This window comes from Schistocerca serialis, chromosome 7 (assembly GCF_023864345.2).
Source record: "Schistocerca serialis cubense isolate TAMUIC-IGC-003099 chromosome 7, iqSchSeri2.2, whole genome shotgun sequence".
Lineage (NCBI taxonomy): Eukaryota > Metazoa > Arthropoda > Insecta > Orthoptera > Acrididae > Schistocerca > Schistocerca serialis.
Window position 1 is genome coordinate 73,903,421 of NC_064644.1, and position 17,937 is coordinate 73,921,357.

General features: G+C 41.6%; 1 protein-coding gene across 1 annotated transcript in view; it reads left to right on the forward strand.

Annotated features, from left to right (window-relative positions):
* The first annotated feature begins 1,207 nt into the window (after positions 1–1,207).
* The window catches only part of LOC126412539 (zinc finger protein basonuclin-2-like), a 139,581-nt gene continuing 122,851 nt past the window's right edge, over positions 1,208–17,937 (forward strand). The window contains exons 1-2 of the mRNA XM_050082183.1: positions 1,208–1,464; positions 1,769–1,854. Of these exons, the coding sequence (XP_049938140.1) occupies positions 1,446–1,464; positions 1,769–1,854 (105 nt within the window). The 5' untranslated portion in view covers positions 1,208–1,445. The remainder of the gene's footprint in view (positions 1,465–1,768; positions 1,855–17,937) is intronic.

Consider the following 17,937-nt stretch of genomic DNA (forward strand, 5'->3'; position numbering starts at 1 on the left):
TGATGCACATACTGGTGTGGTTGTGTGGTGAGTAATGCGTCTTCTTTCTGTATATTATTTCCCTTACGCTTATCAATCACAGACAAGGAGTATCCCTAGAATTTTGCACTGATAGTAAATTTCATGCCACCGGTCAGTGTCAGCAGGCAGAGAGTGTGAAATATGGTGATCAATATAAAGGAACAATCTGTATAATCTTTAAATGCCCAGCCTTCCTTGTTCTGATCGGTAGATGCCGCAGAAAGTCGCTAAATCGACCGTTGCTTGGTATTCTGTTAAAAGTGATTGCATGGAGCAAACCATCATATTTTCCTACTTTTTAATTGTCATTATTTAAAACGATTCTTTTAAAATTACCGCATCATATACACTCTGTCTTATACCGAGTGTTTCTGAATACACTAAACAGTTTACTTTCTCCTAATTATTTCTGAATTGTTAAATATAGTGAACCCGCCTCCGTGGACGAGTACGAACACGGAGTGAAAATGCCTATGTGACGCCATTGCCACTCGCATGACCTTTTTTCCGTCGCTAACCCGTTAATTAATAACAGTGTTACACTGGCACTGTTTTAGGTGCATTGTTTCTGTGTAAAAGTCATTTCTTATATGCAGAAGGCCTCCACTTCCCATTATTTGAAACGAGTAATATCGTTTCCTGTACGAGTATGTAGACGTACCGAGAACAGTGTCGTCTGATAGTTAAATGTAACTATCTGCGAAAGAGAAAGCTGTTGTTACCAATCGAGACCGTTCCACTTTCGTCTGCTGCTCCCGTCTGCTACCATGTCGAGAGGTTTCTAGTGTGAATAGTTATTACGTGGGAGTATAATGCCATTCTTCGTGAACTGAGGGGATGACGTTCGTTGAAACGTGTGCTGAAGTGTAATACACAGAGAATTGCAGTCTAGTACTTTATGAACAGCTGGCTCCGTACCGCTGTTGCTCAGGCGTTGCGCTGCAGATGGTGAATGCCCTCGCGAAGTTGGTTTGTTCGGAAGCAGACTGCACCGGTTAAAGCGCTGGGCGCCGGGTCGTTTGAGGCGCGGCGCTGCTCGCGGTAGGGGAAGTGTGGCAGTCGTCCGGGCGCCGTGGTGGGGGAAGGGGTGGGCCTTCGCGCGGACGAGGAGTGGGGACGCGTCCCCGTGGTGGGGGAAGCCGCGCCGGGCGGGCGGCGGCGGCGCCAGTCTACGCCCGTCCCCCGCAGCTGCAGCACGCGCGTCGGCACCGCTCGAGCGTAGCGCGGGCGACAGCCACCTGGCCCGCACTGTCACCCTGATCTAGCGCCCTGCCGACGCCCGGGAGGAGATTGCGATCAGAGCGCCAGGGGACACCTCCTTACTGACAGCCATGCAGCCGAGCGGGGAAGAGTTATGACAATCACAGAGACAGCTGGAGGCACTGTTTGGGCTCAGTGACCGCTGGTTTCCGATGTATCCCGCGATGTCGCCGATGGGTACAAGTAAGTTGTGTGGAGTGGTTCGTTTTAGTACCTCCTTGGGATAAAGACAACGATGCTAATAACAAGAAACAATAAAACAAATTATGTACACTAACTAACTTTATTTACATAAAATATTGCTGTTTTATTATAATTTGTCTGGGTAAAAAAGACATTTTTTCGTATTGTGTTATGTTCTGAGGGCAGTGCCATACGGTGGTATTTGTGTATGTCTAGCCTCTGCGTGTAGCAGTATGGAAATGGATAAGTATGGAAATGACAGGTAATAGTCGGACAGTAATGGATACGTGTGTCTTTTCCGCAGGTTACGACGCGACCCTGCGGCGCATGCGCACTGCCCACGACCAATCAGCGCTCAAGTCGGCGCCCAGCGGCCTCATGATGGAAGTGGTAAGTACGAGCACTGCACGATCTTCTCTTCTCCGTGCCCCCCGCCCCCCCATCACCCTCCTACCTTCCTACCGCGGCGGCCCCCTACCAGCAGAGTTCCCAAGTAAGTCTCCGCCTGGCGTGTTTTCCCCCCCTCGGTTCTTGAGAGGCCGATAGATACTGACTCCTCTCTCTCGGCGGTGCCCGGTTGACAAATTACGCGGCCGGCTCGAGGTGGTCGGTGGACGACGGCCAGTGTACCGGCGGTTGCACTCGCCGCAGCAGTGCGCGCCCAGGATCGGGTAGTCAAAGCACACTCGCGCAGCGGGATCGGTCAGGTTTTGTCGCGCACGACGTGCGGCATGTGAGGCGCCGCGCGATGCTGACGCAGAACAGCGCCGCGACGCCCGGCGTCGCCGCAGCCGCCCCGCCGTCGCCGTCGCCGCAGCGCCCGACGCCGACGCCGGCGCAGGGCTCTCCCGGAGCGGCATCTCGCCTCGCGCCTCTCAACGTGAGTCGCAGCCCACTCGCTCACCTCTCGCTCCGACACTCTGCCCTGCTCGTTCAGTTACCGCCTGACACCGAAAATCGCCCTGGCCCACTGGGCGTCGTGGGTCTATAGACTCCAGCTGACGTGGCCTTCCACATACTATGCGAAATCACCTTAAGGGTGTATAATACTTAAGCGGCTCAGAGAGACGGAGCAAAACTAATTTGTAATGAACAGCCCACTTAAATCATAAGAGGAAACATCAAAGTTTGATTTCGAGAAAGTAATTTCGTCTTTCGCTTGGAAAACATCAGAGTACTCAGCTGTTAATGATAAAGGGCCAACAACTGCAGCAGTTATCGTGTGATTACTTTCCGTCCTCGGTCTTTTTTACGCAACAAAACTGCCTATATCTAGGTGCCTCTGCCGATATGATAACGGAGATCCATACACGAGCGCCTTATTCGCATCCACAACTCATCCTTCCGCGATGGCTAATTTTTAAACTTCGTAAGGCACTGATCCTACGGTATAACTTCTCCTGGCATAGATTTTCGCTTGCTGAAGTCGAGTCTGGAAATTTACATTCCGTTCTATAGGGAGGCCTACGTGGGGGCTGAGTATGAACACACTTTAATGGAAGCTAGCCTATCGTACTCTTGATACGTTCGGAATATTGCAAATTTACGTCGTAATAACTGAGTCGTTGCTAATATTTGTGGCAATTGTTCTTCTTTTAGGTTTATCATGTAGAAGAGAATAAATATTATTCGTTTTTTGCAAGTGACGGTTGATTTTGTTTCCAATTAAACCAGTGTTGAAGCCTATTACAAACAGGTGATACATGTTTAGTGGAAAATATTCAGACGGATAAGTGTAATGTTTATTCTTATGTACATGACATACATAATTGCTGTACTGAATTTTCTGAAACTTTCTGCGATACACTTCTACAATGTTAGGAAGTCGAATGAAGTTCCGTTAAAAATTATCGTCACATTTTGCGTACTGTTTACATTTAGTCATTTAATTACTTTTATTATATTTACGTTTATTCCACACAATGTCGAATCATGTTGATGTGCTTCAGTGCAATTAGGGTTCCATTGAATACTTGTAAATAAATTTAAGATGAACGTTCGTGGATTTACTAACACTTTTTACGACTTGTCGTACGCGATAAACAAACAGGAGTCAGGCCACGAAGCGATGATTCCAGAGCATAGAGATTGTCCTGGAAGAGCCTTACACTAGCTTTGAAGCAGCTTTCGGTAATTGTGTAAGTGACTTGCTACTGGAAAAGAAACATGAATGACGCAGTCGTAAGGCAACTGCTGAAAAACAGATGCAAGTGTGTGGATTGCCTGAAAGAACAACCTATCGCCTTATTCAACCCCTGCAGGTCATTGCAGAATGAAACTAACATAGCGTCAATCTGTCTGTTATGAGTGATAATAACGATTTAAAGCAAGAACTTTTTTATGGTGCACATTTGCAGACGAGCGAAAATAGTAGTACTAATACTATCCTTTAACTTTTGTCCATAAAGTAATTACTATTGCTAGTACCCGTAGCTGGCTTGTACCCGAAAAGTAATATTACGGAAGGTAACCGCATCCGAGAACACTTCTAGCTGTACAAATCACCTGATACGGTTTTTCATATACCATACTACGCAAACTAAACTAAGGGCTACATTGCTAAACGAGCAGGGATCAGCTCTGTGAGAAATACAGCGCAAAGCGTATTTGCAATCTGGTCATGAGCTGTCGAAGCCGACGAACGTGAGTGAGAATAGGATTCAGGTAACAGACGAGTCTCTAACGTAGCCCAGTATCTACGTTGGCACAAAGTTGGACGCACTCCCCGTTATGAATACAGAAAATTGCAACGTAAACTCAGAAGAGATATATTACGCTATTCTCCGACGAGTATTTTGATGCAAATTATGTACTTATTCTGTAAATTGAGAAAAATGCGAGGCGCATAAATCTTGCAACACCTCAACGCCAATCAGCGTAATTCTTATATAGAAATAACAAAGAAATATCTGCTCCAGAACGTTTTACTACTAGAATTCCAGGCGTATGCGCATTGTTCCGCGATATCAAGTTTTTACACACCGACATTTGTGTTAAATTTGCGGGAATCACAGGTAGACTTACAAGTAGAGTTGAATCTGCATGACTCATATAACACGTGTTATATATTTACATTTTTTTAAAATTGTGGTTTTTGGCCTGAAGGCCACACATATCTGTATACTATTTAGATTTTATGAAGTGACGTTCTGACATTTTCGCGGTGCGGAATGATAGATCAGCTATCGGGGACCGCATCGAATCCTTTGCCGTGTAAATAAAGGGTTGTTTGATCTCTTTAAATCATTTTATATGAATAGTGAAAGAATGCAGATTCAGTGCCTCGCTGCGTTCAGTGAGCGAGGTGATCTTGAGCGTAGTGATCCCTGCACGACAGATTCTGTTAGATAAAAAAAAAGAAACATGAGTTGACGGATACGCCATAATACATCTGAATGAAACAGTCAAGGCGAGAACATTGGAAACATCAACAAAGAGCGTGAACATTATGACCTTAAATAGTATGCACTGCAATCCTGAGATATTTTACTACGTTTAGGTGTGTTATCGACCGATATGCATTCTGTGTGCTGTTCTTGTACTGTACTGAACATACCCTGAACTCCGTATTGCCTCGGAAGAGCACGGTTTCTTCCCAGGAGAGAAGCGTATGAAGCGTCAGCAGGATGTGTTTTTCGAAGGACGGATTAGGCCTGAAACTACAGTAACTCTGTCGGCAGAGCACGAGTGTATGTATCACTTTTCCTCGTCTGATAATATGTTTAGCACCTTCAGATAACTACTCGCCCCCACCTAATTTCACCCATTTACCACAAATTGTAAGTTATACAGACGATAAAGTGACACAGAATTCGATTTCGCATGTGATGGTGTTGTATGTGTCTTTAGTACTCTGCCCTATGTTATAAATATAGCTGAGTATGAAATGAGATTTCGTTTTTCTTTTCACGATTAGGTTTCTGGCATACTAGCTGCCACATTTCTGGATACCCATCAGCGCTTAACGTATCGGTTGCGCTGAGTTAACGTAGTAAACTTAAAAATTGTCCCCAGTAACTATTTTAAAGAATTACAGCGTGCATTCATCGTCAGTATTGCTTGAAAATTCATTAATGTGGTTACTGTTCCTGTTTATGTGTGTAACATGTCCAAATAATCTGTCTTCCTTACCTTCTGCGATATTTGCTGCTGCACAATAACCTTTTCTCAAGTTCAATTCACTAATGTAAGACTTTGAGTGTTAGGTCTACTCATCCTCGTTTCGAAAAAGTTGCTGTTATTGTTAAGTGCTGAGCAAGTACGTATTCTATTTAATAAGACTCAAGGAAATTTTTTGTGTTCGTTATGGGACACAAAAACTTAGATCTGATAGGTTTATGAACGAGACAACGTCATGTATAAATGATTTCCTTCTTTCTTTTATCTATTCCCTCTTTCTTTGTAGAATATGATGACTATAAATTGTCATCTCTTACTTTTTTTCTAGCTTACAAACGCTACGAATAGTCCCTAATGTATTATTTTTTGAGGGATTGTATGAAAGGAACTCCTTTAAAATTAATCAGGACAACAGTTACTAGCATCGGAGAAGTTTAACAGTTAACGGATTAGAGAAACTCATTGCTGTATCCACGGAGATGAGATTTTTTTTTTCAAGCATCGAAAACTGTCGGAGGAGACAACTTACATTTGCTTCGTTTGCAACCAGGATGCAATCCAAATCATGTTGCTACGACGGTTTCACGATCACGCCATACGACTTTCCTAAATTTTCTCTTCTCACCTACAAAGTTGTAGAAACAAGATTTATGTGATGACACAAAAATCAATAAAAAGACAGTTTGAATAAAACCAAACGGGAAACAGTTCAGGATTTAATTTCGTACCCGTAATAGTAGATTTGCGTCTCAAGTTCGCATTATTAATGCATATTATGTAAATTACGCTCTTACTATTTTGAAGATAAGGGCCTGTGTATTGGCAATGGATTTTAAGTACTTTAGTTATCTTTAGAAGATGAGACAGGTCTCATTACGACCATAGTGCACAGAATCGTAATGCTGCTCGTCTTTATAGAATCTGTTTCTGAACATGACTAATTTTTTTTAAAATCTACCGCTGATCTTTTGCAATGTGTTACATGATACATAATAAATCGGTTTCTTATTTGACCGCCAATATACAATTAATCTGATCAATATGTATACTGTGTACACAGAAATCAGTAATATTTGTGTTACGTACTATGCTGTGAAATACGTATCGTGTCGATTAACACTCGATGGTGACCACATATTTGCAGATAATGATTTACTGTGTTTTGTGTGTATGATTTCGAAATCAGTACTAGTTAAATATTACTGGTTGTACTCAAACAACCGGCAAGAAAATCACAGAATTGTTTGTATAACTACACAGTAGTTACTGCCAAGTAAAAATAGCACTGATATATTCAGTTGCAAGTAAAGGCAGTACGGTGAAATGAATCGCAAGAACACTTGTTTCACAAACTACTACCATCTTTGACTCAAACGTGTTGAAGACAGCGGGTACCTGTTTCTATTTCGCACGAATATCATTTTCAAATGTCTTATAGGAGTGGGCGACCAGCACATAAAAAGTTGGAAACAGATTTAATAATATTCCGAATAAAATTCCTGGCTAATAAACTTCATTTTCTTTTCGTGGCATGTTGAATGACTTCACTCATACGTCGGGACAGCCATTTCAAGAAAATTACGACCTATTTCTTTATTGTCAGACGTAGTGAAGAAATGAAGCCTTCATTTTGGAAACAAGTTATATATCTACGCTTCATTACATCAGTAACTGATTTCGCTGTGGGTCGTAAGGTTGCATACGTGAATTTTCGTAAAAAGTAATTTATTCAAATCAATTGTGCGTGGGGCACAAAATCGCTAGGCAATTCTGCTGCGCTGATTAGGCGTAAATGAAGATGTGTGAAATTGTATATTCTAGGCGACTTCAGTGGTGACTTTTAATGCCTTTTTGGCATTTGTAGGACGTATGCTATACTCACACATAACTACCTCATTCATCACACAAAACTAATGCTTGCTTTTTATTTTATCGTTTAAAAGTAAGCTTCAACTGACGAGAGAACTGGACAACGAAAGACAGTTCCTGAACTCCGCATGTACTTGAGGAAACATAGAATATAACCTCTTGAAATGTGTCAGAAAAAAGCCTTTGAAATTGATCTTAGTACACTGGCGTACCTAGCCAGTAAGGCGCTTCTTTCAGAACAGGCTTCTGTTTCCGAATAGCGCCTGCGAGGTAGACTTCGAAGAATGTTCTGCGATTTTCTTCTTGTGGTTTCACTTACGTTTCTACACTATTTTTACGGCGGATTACAGTTTATATTAGCCGCATGATCGCCGGGCAACTCGGATATGCTTTGAAAATGAATTTCTGACGGAGAAACATACTCTCCGAATTTTTGACAAAATTGCAACCTCCATCGGTACTTCGCTGAAGTTGATAGTAAGATAAATGAGATTTATCTTATTTGATATCTGTGTAATTGTTGAAGAGAGTTGCATTTAGACGGTTTCGTAATAATTCCTCAACTGGTCAAAAACTCGCAGTCGGATCTTTAGACAATATTGATAGCAGGGATACTGCCTAAAAGCTATTTTGTTCTTGAACATGAGTAGCGGATGTGAACTTCAACATGCATAACAACATAATAATTGCCAGTGGCTCTTTTTAAATCCTGAACGCCAGTTGTTCTTTTTAAATCCTGAACTACCGAATATTACGTCTGAATGTCGCCTTTGTAGAGCGCTGAATTCGAAGAAGACAGAGGGATGGGTTTTTGTTACGTAACTATTTCACAGAAATTGCCCTTCACATCTGTATCTTTATGTAAGCGTTGGCATTCAGCAAGTGACGTTTTTAAACGGCCCAGAAGTGAGAAATGATCACGTCGACAACGTTAGCGAAAAGCGGTGTGTGTCACGGCAAAAGCTTTTCAGTATTTTTGCTCTTCTTTTTTGCGGTCCGCCCCCGCCCGATAAACAGCTCTCGGAGCCAGTGTCGCCCCCACGCGGATTTTTTTCGGACGTCCGCCCCCACGCGCGCGGGGGCAGAAACAATCGGGGCGACTGTATTTTTAAGCGGCGGCAGATCGGATTTGGCTCGTGTTTGTGTTGCAATCAGCCGATAATCAATACCTCTCTCTATTAGCGGCGCTGCTCGCGTAATGACGCCGGCTCGTCCATTACCGTCGCCGGAGCGGCCGCGTTCGCAGTAATTGTTTTAATTATCAGGTGAGCGTCTGGTCCGGACCCGAAACGCGAAAATAAACAGCGGCGGCGGGCGCTGCGCGTCCATCGCACCGCCCGCTAAAGAAACTAATTTGCTAGCGGCTGCTGCGCTCTCTCGTGTTTGTCAGGTATGCGTCGAAGCGCCGTAATATATCACTGCTCTCACATTTACCCACATATCATTCTCCTGTGCTATTTACTCATTAGTTGATAGAGCACTGTGTAAATTACACGAGGTCACACGGCGCTTCATATGATATCATGAAATTTTGAAAGGGTAGAAGAGTATGAATCATCACACTACGAAGTTCGAGACTAATATAGCCATGAAAGCAAATAATACTAGTAAAAAACAAAAAATTGTCTGTCCCGAATAACACATCCACGAGCAAAGAATTTACTGCGTTTTACAACTTTCCATAATGGGAAAGTAAAGAAGAAAGAATAATCATTTGCCATATTGGAAAGATTGTTTTTTCGTTTCTGTTTTGTAATGAAAGATGTGGGTGTATTCCTGAACCAGTTACAGTCACCAGTTATCTGTCGTTATCTTAATATTTTGCTCGAATCATTTTGGAAAATTATAGGAATCCAAGTAAAGATGTCTGGACTAGGTACGCAAGCCTGAATCCTCTTTATGGGAACTTTCTCGTGCTTTTTAATTCGCTGCTTTAAGTTAAAATAGTAATTAAAACGACTTTTGCCGCGCGGGGTAGCCGTGCCGTCTAGGGCATCCTGTCACGGTTCGCGCGGCTCTCCCCGTCGGAGGTTCGAGTTCTCCCTCGGGATGGGTGTGTGTGTGTTGTCCTTAGCGTAAGTTAGTTTAAGTTTGATTAAGTAGTGTGTGAGCCTAGGGACCGATGACCTCAGCAGTTTGGTCCCATAAGACCTTACCACAAATTTCCAAATTTAACGACTTTTAAATGAACTGAACTATTTTTCTGCGCCATTGTTTAAGAGAAAAGCGTCCTTTTAATAGAGCTCAAAATATTTTGCAGGAAATAGGAGGAATTTGCTGACAGAGATGTCATCAGCTTGAGTTTCGAAACAAACGGTTTCTTAATAAATGGCTTGAAAGCTTGCTGAAGCGTATTGAAATTGTATGTTGCTGTTTGATGATAAATAATGTAATGTTTCTTGTATTGATTGAATGGTAGCTGCTGTTCTTTTGAAACGTATTCTAGTTGTAAACTACAGATCTAATGAAGCGAAATGATTCGCTGCAATGTCAGAGCAAGAAAACCCAGCTTATTAAACAAAGTTTATTACTTATCTCTTTTGGATTAATAATATTCTTCGGCCCTAGCACTAGTGGCCCTGAAATATGATCCTATATGACATGACAGCGTGAAAATTTGCTATCACTGACGTCGGCGACGGAGAATATTATAGCCGGGAATGTATCTGTATAGAACTTCAGCAGCAAGTAGTGAATACGTGCCTTTCGGGAAGAACGACTGTTTTTAAGCCTCCGTAAGAGTTCGAATCTCTATAATTTGACCTTCACGGTCATTTCCTGGGGTGGCTGCTTAAAGGAGGAAGCAATATGTTCGTTGACATTTGTAGAAACGTGCGTTCTCGACACTGTAACGGTAAACCACACCGTCAAGCAAGGAGAAAAAGAGAGACCCAGTTAAAAAATCTACATATATTAAATTGAATGATTGGGCTAACGATTTCTCCTTTTTGCCTCAATATTTGTTTCTGAAAAATCTTGTTTTTTCATTAATATTTCTTCAAAGAAAACATTCTCAAGGAGGTCTCGTAAGCTACATAAATGGAATATCATACAGTTCTGCCGAATATGATTGGGGATCTCCAAATATCGGCCTTGCAAGCCTCGCGCGCGGAATGACACAGAAATTCAGGGAGAAAAATGTGACTCGCGATAGGTAATTTGTGATCTCATCCCAGAGTTGTGTTATGTAACTTCTTACGTTTACTTGGTGTTTTAAGTGATTAATAATCTCTTGATTTTGCAGACAGCTGTTAGTGTGTTATTGTCAGAACATTTCGGAGAGGAATGCCAGATAGGAACAGGTGATACATACGAGGTACAACGTTGTGGGGGCTAATACCTTCATCAGCCATCGCGATTTACGACTTGTATAGCCACCCTAAATTACTTTAAGTGAAGGCAATGACCCTTGCTTAAAAGGCGGTAATATTTCAGTCTCGCAGTGATGTACTACGTTTATTATACCTCGAATACGAATAGTTACGTGAGCATCACTCCATAGCGCGACAGTCTGCTTGTAAATTGATTATATTGCTACTAGACATTCACAGCTTCGTGTTTTGAACCTCTATTATGGAATTATTAGAAGATCTAAATATGCGATGATGAAAAAATAAAATGCCTTTAGGCTCTTATGTTGGCTGGAATACTTTAGCGTAATAATCAATTCAAAGGCTAGTCAGATGCACCCTTAGGTGTACTCATAACATCTGTAGGTAGTAAAGAAGAAAGGCAGCTCTTTAATTCTTACCGCTATACATTCTCTAAACTTAGCTGCTGTCCGCAGATGCGCACAAGTAAATGCTTTTGTCCAGATTCGTGAGAAAAAATATACTTTACAATTTTTTGATTATGGGGAAACCGCTCTAATAGCCAACACCTACCACAATAGAAGTCCCTCAGGTCAGGAAGCACACTATGCTAACCGCGATATTTACGAAATCATGTTCAGACATTCAGCCCAGTGAACAGATTGTAACTACGAATAGGTCTGCTGAGACAGTGGTTTAAAATCTAAACATGGATACGACCACAGTAATAAAGTAGTGTACATTTTCATTCCACACCTTCACACAGTGTCCGAAAGTGTACCATTCTAAGCTGTTACACGACAGATAATTACAACGTACGACGACCACGTCTTTACACGCGTGGCCACTGGTGTCCCACCATTTGCGAAGAGACAGCCAGCGGGAGCACTTCTTTTATTCGAGTCTTTGCGATAACCACTTACTTCAGAAATTATTATCATTGGGCAGCGTACGTCAGTCAGTCGGGAACAAAAGTGACTGGCAGGTACCCTGCAGCGCCCCGGTGACATCATCAGAGGCACATAATCACCGTCAGTTAGAGGCCAACTTAACGAGCCGCCTGTGCAGTTCTGATCGCCTAACTGTTTCTGTCGAAGTCAGCCCCTCATCAGACTGAGAAGTGGTCATTAGCAGAGAAAAACGCGCCTCTTAATGCTATATATGCAAGTTAATCTTTCGCGATCTCCTAAACAAACTCAATCTTACTGTCTGTTTACATTACAGATGCGAGAGGTAAGTTCCACACTTTTTCAAGTGTGATTGCTAATAGTTCTTACGAAAATTGCACTGTCCACATTTATTTCATTAATAGTTATAAGTGATACTTTTTTTACTGTTTGAAGACGGAGTTCCAGTAATATATTCTGCTTTCTGAAACATTATAATTCTGCAAACATCTTGTCTAAAGTTTTAGCGACAGTACGTCAGTCAATTACAAACACCTACTAAAGACGTCACCGGAGTGTGCGGACACACTTGTGGCCATCGTGCATTCTGCTTTTCTTCATATAGTTGTTACGAACGAAAACGAAACAAAGTTTCGTCCTTAAAATACGACCTTACTTACCTTTTTGATAATCATTTACGAGACGTAGCGGCAAAAATTTATCGCTCTCTTAATGTCATTGCTGCTAGCACACGTAAAAACGTAGCAGTCAACATCATCTTTGATTTTGAAACAGTGTTACTATCCCATTTCTACATGAAAGGCCAAACTGGTGCAGTGTACCATAAAACTGAAATTAACGGCAACGCTACAGTAAGATCTGTGTATTATGAGTTCTTTGACAGGTATTCCACAATCTAATTTTCCGGTGGCAACACTGTAGTCCTGCGTGCAAATTCAGACTTAACTTGCTGAACGCTAAGGTAATCGAAAATTATTTAGAAATGTAGCAAGTTGTTGTTACTTCGTATGAGAGACTGACAAAATCCGGCTGCATTCCTGACATTTCAGCGATTCTTCTTGAACGATACATGGCGTTCATCTACTTTTTATTTATTTTTTAGATGTTTCTGATGAATTACAAGGGAAATATTCCAGTCGCACTTGCGATTGCACTAATCCGAAATCGATTACCACGTTTTAAATTAGTCAGAGCAGTTGTAACGACAGACCTAAATTTTAAAGACCTTCATTTATGGTAAGCACTACATTAAAGGTAGATGGAAACGTAGATTTTCTTCATGAATCTATTACCGTCGGTTCCGTTCCGTTTAAAAGTCAGATATCCATGTTTTCCGTGGAATAAAGTATGATCGACAGTACGGCTGGACACATTTAAATACATTTTTGTCATTCGTTAAATTACTTCACGGTATTACTAATTGTATTCACTATACATCTGAGCCGTAGAAAAATCAGAAGATGTGTCAAAGCGGTATCTGATTGTTTTCATTCACTTCCTTCCACATTGTTTCTTTGTAAATCGACTTCTTGTGACTGTATGTGGTTATTTCAAGTGCCTCTTAGTATCATTTGACAATACTGTTGGCTTCTTACTGGTATTAAATCTAGCCCAGTTTACTTCTATCTTACCAGAATGGGTAAGACATCCCGGCGGCATGACTTTATTAACTGATTCGATGCACAAAAGAGTCGAACAGCTTGACAGCTAGTAATTTATAGTAAGGCTCGATGCAATAGATTACTTCAGAAAAACAGTCCGGTTACTGAGAACTTGTGAAGCTTACAACTGGGTTGGTGGATTTTTAACGTTTAGTACGTTCTCTGAAGATTATTGGGACCTGACTGTTTTCGTTGTATATGAGTTCAGAACATCATCCCTACTTCCAGTTCATCATGATGCAAGACAGGTTAGATTGTTAGCAATATACGTTGATACATATATTGTTTATCTACTATTCTTAGGCTTCATCAACGCTACTTAAAGAAATAGAATACAGTCTCCATCAAAACATGTCGTAAGTTATGAATCTGATTCTGAATGGCGCGGTATTTCTGATCCAACTTCAGACGAGGCGCACCTGTCTAATGAAACACGTAGCTCCCATTTGTCAGGCATGCCCCCTGAGAGACCAGAATAACGTTGTGAAGCAATTTTCACCGTGTCCGTTACATCAGAAGGTACGCGGTATTAAAATGGATTTGATTGTACTATAGCTGGCACATAATGAATAAAATAAAATGGAAATATGATGATGTGAGAGACTGGAACCTGTGACATTCGAGTAACACGTCACTACATCTATCCATCATAGGAAGATTGTTATTGTCGCTAGGCGTGTATCTCTCAAGTACAACAATGGAATTCCATGTAAGAATACAAATAAAAAGAAAACCCTTATTTTTTTTAATTTTTGCGATCGTTGTGTGTAAACGGTAAATCTTTCTATTTTCGAACAACACTAACAATTCCCTACAATTTTTTTCGAAAAATGTATTCTGAAGAACAAGGTGGGCACGGTCTCCTAATCGTTTTATCTGTTGAAACCGGAGTAGAATTTCACCCAAAATAAAATGAGATGTGAAAGCTGTTATATCACCACATACATGGACAGACAGCCTTTTTTGTTAAAGTCAGAGTAAAATTTTATCAAAAATAAAACGAGAAGGGAGATCTGTTGTATCCTCGTGTACACAGTAAATCAGCATCGAACAGTCAGCAGTTCCCGAAATCTAGACAATTTTGCTAACGAAATGATGCGCTTCGCGTTCCGAGAAAATTTTCGTTATGAATTTTAATCTTTCCATCGCTGTTGACGTTGGCATCTCGGAGACATGCAACCGCAAATCAATTTTTTTGTATGACATGCTACATCATTCCCCAGGCTTCATTCTACTGATGTTAGTTATTCATACAATAATTATGATCAATTCCGCATTCATATCGATCAGTGAAACACGTCCGTACATGGGTACACCACAACGACCGGTTTCCTGCCAGGCCGCTTTAGCACGTGGCTAAAATCGCGTGAACTTATGCGAATGTTAGTTTCCTATTTTATAACACAGCAGAAACCCGGACCGACCGTGAAGGGTACGAAAATCAAAAACCAAAACTTTTAGTGGTACGTTCCGCTGTCAATTTGGGTTTCGTATGTGTTGTAAATGAGTTTTCGCGTGACTTCAGGTGATTTTACTTACATTGTGAATTAGTATGGCAGGATACCGGTGGTTATCGGCTGTCCAATCATAGACGCATTTTACTGAATCGATGTGAATGTGATTGGTTTCCCAGGTAAATATGATGACTGAATGTCTATTTCGAAATCGACTGTTTACAAATTTTGCTCAAAAAGTGATGGTAATTTTGCGATTTCATATATTGCAGTAATCCGATTCACGCAAGTTCTCGTTGCTGTGTTGATGAAAATGTCTGAATAGTGAGTGTACAATGTTAGACATACCAGATATTTATCGAAGTGTCCGCTATAAGAAAGGTTACGTTTGTTTTGGTAGTATCTGCGAAAATTTGTTTTGTATAAAAATTGGATGTGAGAATTTCTTGTAAATTCTGTTATAAGAGCAGAATAAAATGCAGAAAAATTTTGAAAATATTAAATATTGCTTCGGTATGTTTTCTATGATTAAATAACGATTTACAAGTTGTTTAACCGTTTCTAAGGAGGTAGTGAAGACACTGACGATGACCAGCACCCTTGACTCCCCTGCACGTCACCAACCGCTGTAATCTTGGGAAAAGTGAAAGATTAATATTAAGCAATCACCAGATCACAAAAAGGAAGTCGCTGAGGACGCTGGAATATTAACTGCCTTCAGCCACCATATTTTCAGATATTTTCTGTATGAAACGAGGGACTGCAAAATTTATTCCATAGCTATTGAATTTCGAAAAAAAATAAACAAAAAAATAAAATACAGCGGCGAATGCAAGTTGCCCAGGAGTCGCTTGATGAAGTCAACGACGATGGAGAACTACTGAAATATGTCATAACTGGTGAATAAAATTGGGTTTTGGGATACCACATCTCTACTAATGCTCAGTTCTCTCAGAGGAAGCATCTGGATCACTAAGACCGAAAAAAGCTCCACAAGTGCACTCATATGTAAAGGTTATGCTTGTCGTGCTATTCGATTTTGACGGCACAGTACACCATGTTTTCTTGCCACAAGGATGAACGATCAGCAAAGAATAAGTTCAACGCCGTTTGCGTGAACCAAATCGAAAAAAGTGCTGTTCACACATTGTGGTTACTCGTTAACTTTTGGCGAGAAACAATACTGTAATGATGCTCCAGACTCCATACTCTCGAGACATTTCCCACGTGATTTTTTTTTCTGTTACCAAAAATAAAGCAAAACGCAAGGCTCGTCATTTTACAAGCATAGATAAAATTATAAACGCATGCGAAAGATCGAGTCCCAAAAGTGTTTCGGAGTTTGGAAAAAGTGCTGACATACGTGTTTAATATGTAATGGCGATTGTTTAGAAGTAAATGGCATTGATGTACTGTAGACACATAAAGGAGTCTTCAAAAGATCCGTTTTGTTTTACATCCAATGTAGGCCGAGGATTACACATCATGAAATCTCTCGTGAATGCTGTTGACAAGAGACTTCAAAATAACATACTGATGACTCGTAAGTCCTCTCGATCTATCAGCCTTCTAAGATCGTATTCTTGATGTCGTGAGTGAAAAAGTTTCCTACATCTCATTTTCGGACTATTCCACACGTCAACGTTGAATCAGGCCATGTTACTATGCTCTGATATCCCGAGTATGTTCCGACAGTGAATTACGCTGAGAAACCAGAAATGTCATGCCACACAGGAGGTGGACAAAATATGGAAAACAGACAGAAGTACATGCTTGCGATGTTGTACTTGACCACGGACGGCACCGGCGCAACGTCCTTGCGTTGCAAGCGCCATTCGCGGTCATAACACTGTTCTTCGTATATGCGATTGCAGTCTTTCTCGGCGGATTCCAATGATGAATTCTTCTCTGGTTATCAGCCGAGTGGTGGTGTCGTCTTGTCGCAACGTTTCGATGAGTTTAGTAACCATCATCTTCTGGCGAGAAGATGATGTGTACGAAACTCATCGAAACTTTGAGACAAGAGGACGCCACCACTAGGCTGATAACCAGAGAAGAATTCACCACTGTTCTTTGTAGTTTTGAGTGATTTATATCCGAGAGAAGTGAATTTGAACGTGGGGATATTGTTGGTGATGGTGTGGCAGGTTCTGCCGTAGCCAAGGGAGCGGAGTGTTTGATCTTTTAAGGAGGACCCTATCGAAGATTTACATCGCAGGCTGCAAAAGCGGAGAAACGTCGTCCGCTAAGTCACAACGCGCACGAAAATGTGTGTTGAGTGATCATGACAAACAGTCGTCGAAGACGGTTGTGATGAGAAATAAGACGATTATGATGATGTTTGGTTTGTGGGGCGCTCAACTGCGCTGTCATCTCACTACCAATTTTCACACAGTCCAATTTTTTTCACATTACAATGTAACCACTGTCACGGATGATGATGACGATGATGATGGAGACAACACGATCACCCATTACCGGGCAGAGAAAATCCCCAACCTGGCCGAGAATCGAACCCGGGACCCCGTGATCCAGGGGCAACAGCGCTAGCCACTAGACCACTAGTTTCGGACGAAATAAGAGGACGATAGCTGCAAAAATCATTGCACAAGCGAATGTCGCACTCGCAAGTCTTCTCAGTACCAAAACGATACGAATGGATCTCCATCAGAAGGGAAATACAGGACGAGCTGCAATTCCAAAGCCACTCATCGGTGATGCAAATGCCCGTAATACCGAAGCCATAAAACTTGGACTACGGATCAATGGAAGGAAGTCATTTGGTCGGATGAGTTTTGTTTCATAATTCTTCCAACTTGTGGCGCGGTTTGCATCTTCGTACCCACTCCCAAGGCTAGAGTGCAGACTGTTTGCTACCAAGTATACATAATGGCGGGGATACGACAATGATTTGGGCAGCCATGTCGTGGTATTTTACGGGCCCTTGATTAGCCAGCAAGGTCACATTCAAAAATGGTTCAAATGGCTCTGAGCACTATGGGACTCAACTGCTGAGGTCATTAGTCCCCTAGAACTTAGAACTAGCTAAACCTAACTAACCTAAGGACATCACGAACAGCCATGCGCGAGGCAGGATTCGAACCTGCGACCGTAGCGGTCTTGCGGTTCCAGACTGCAGCGCCTTTAACCG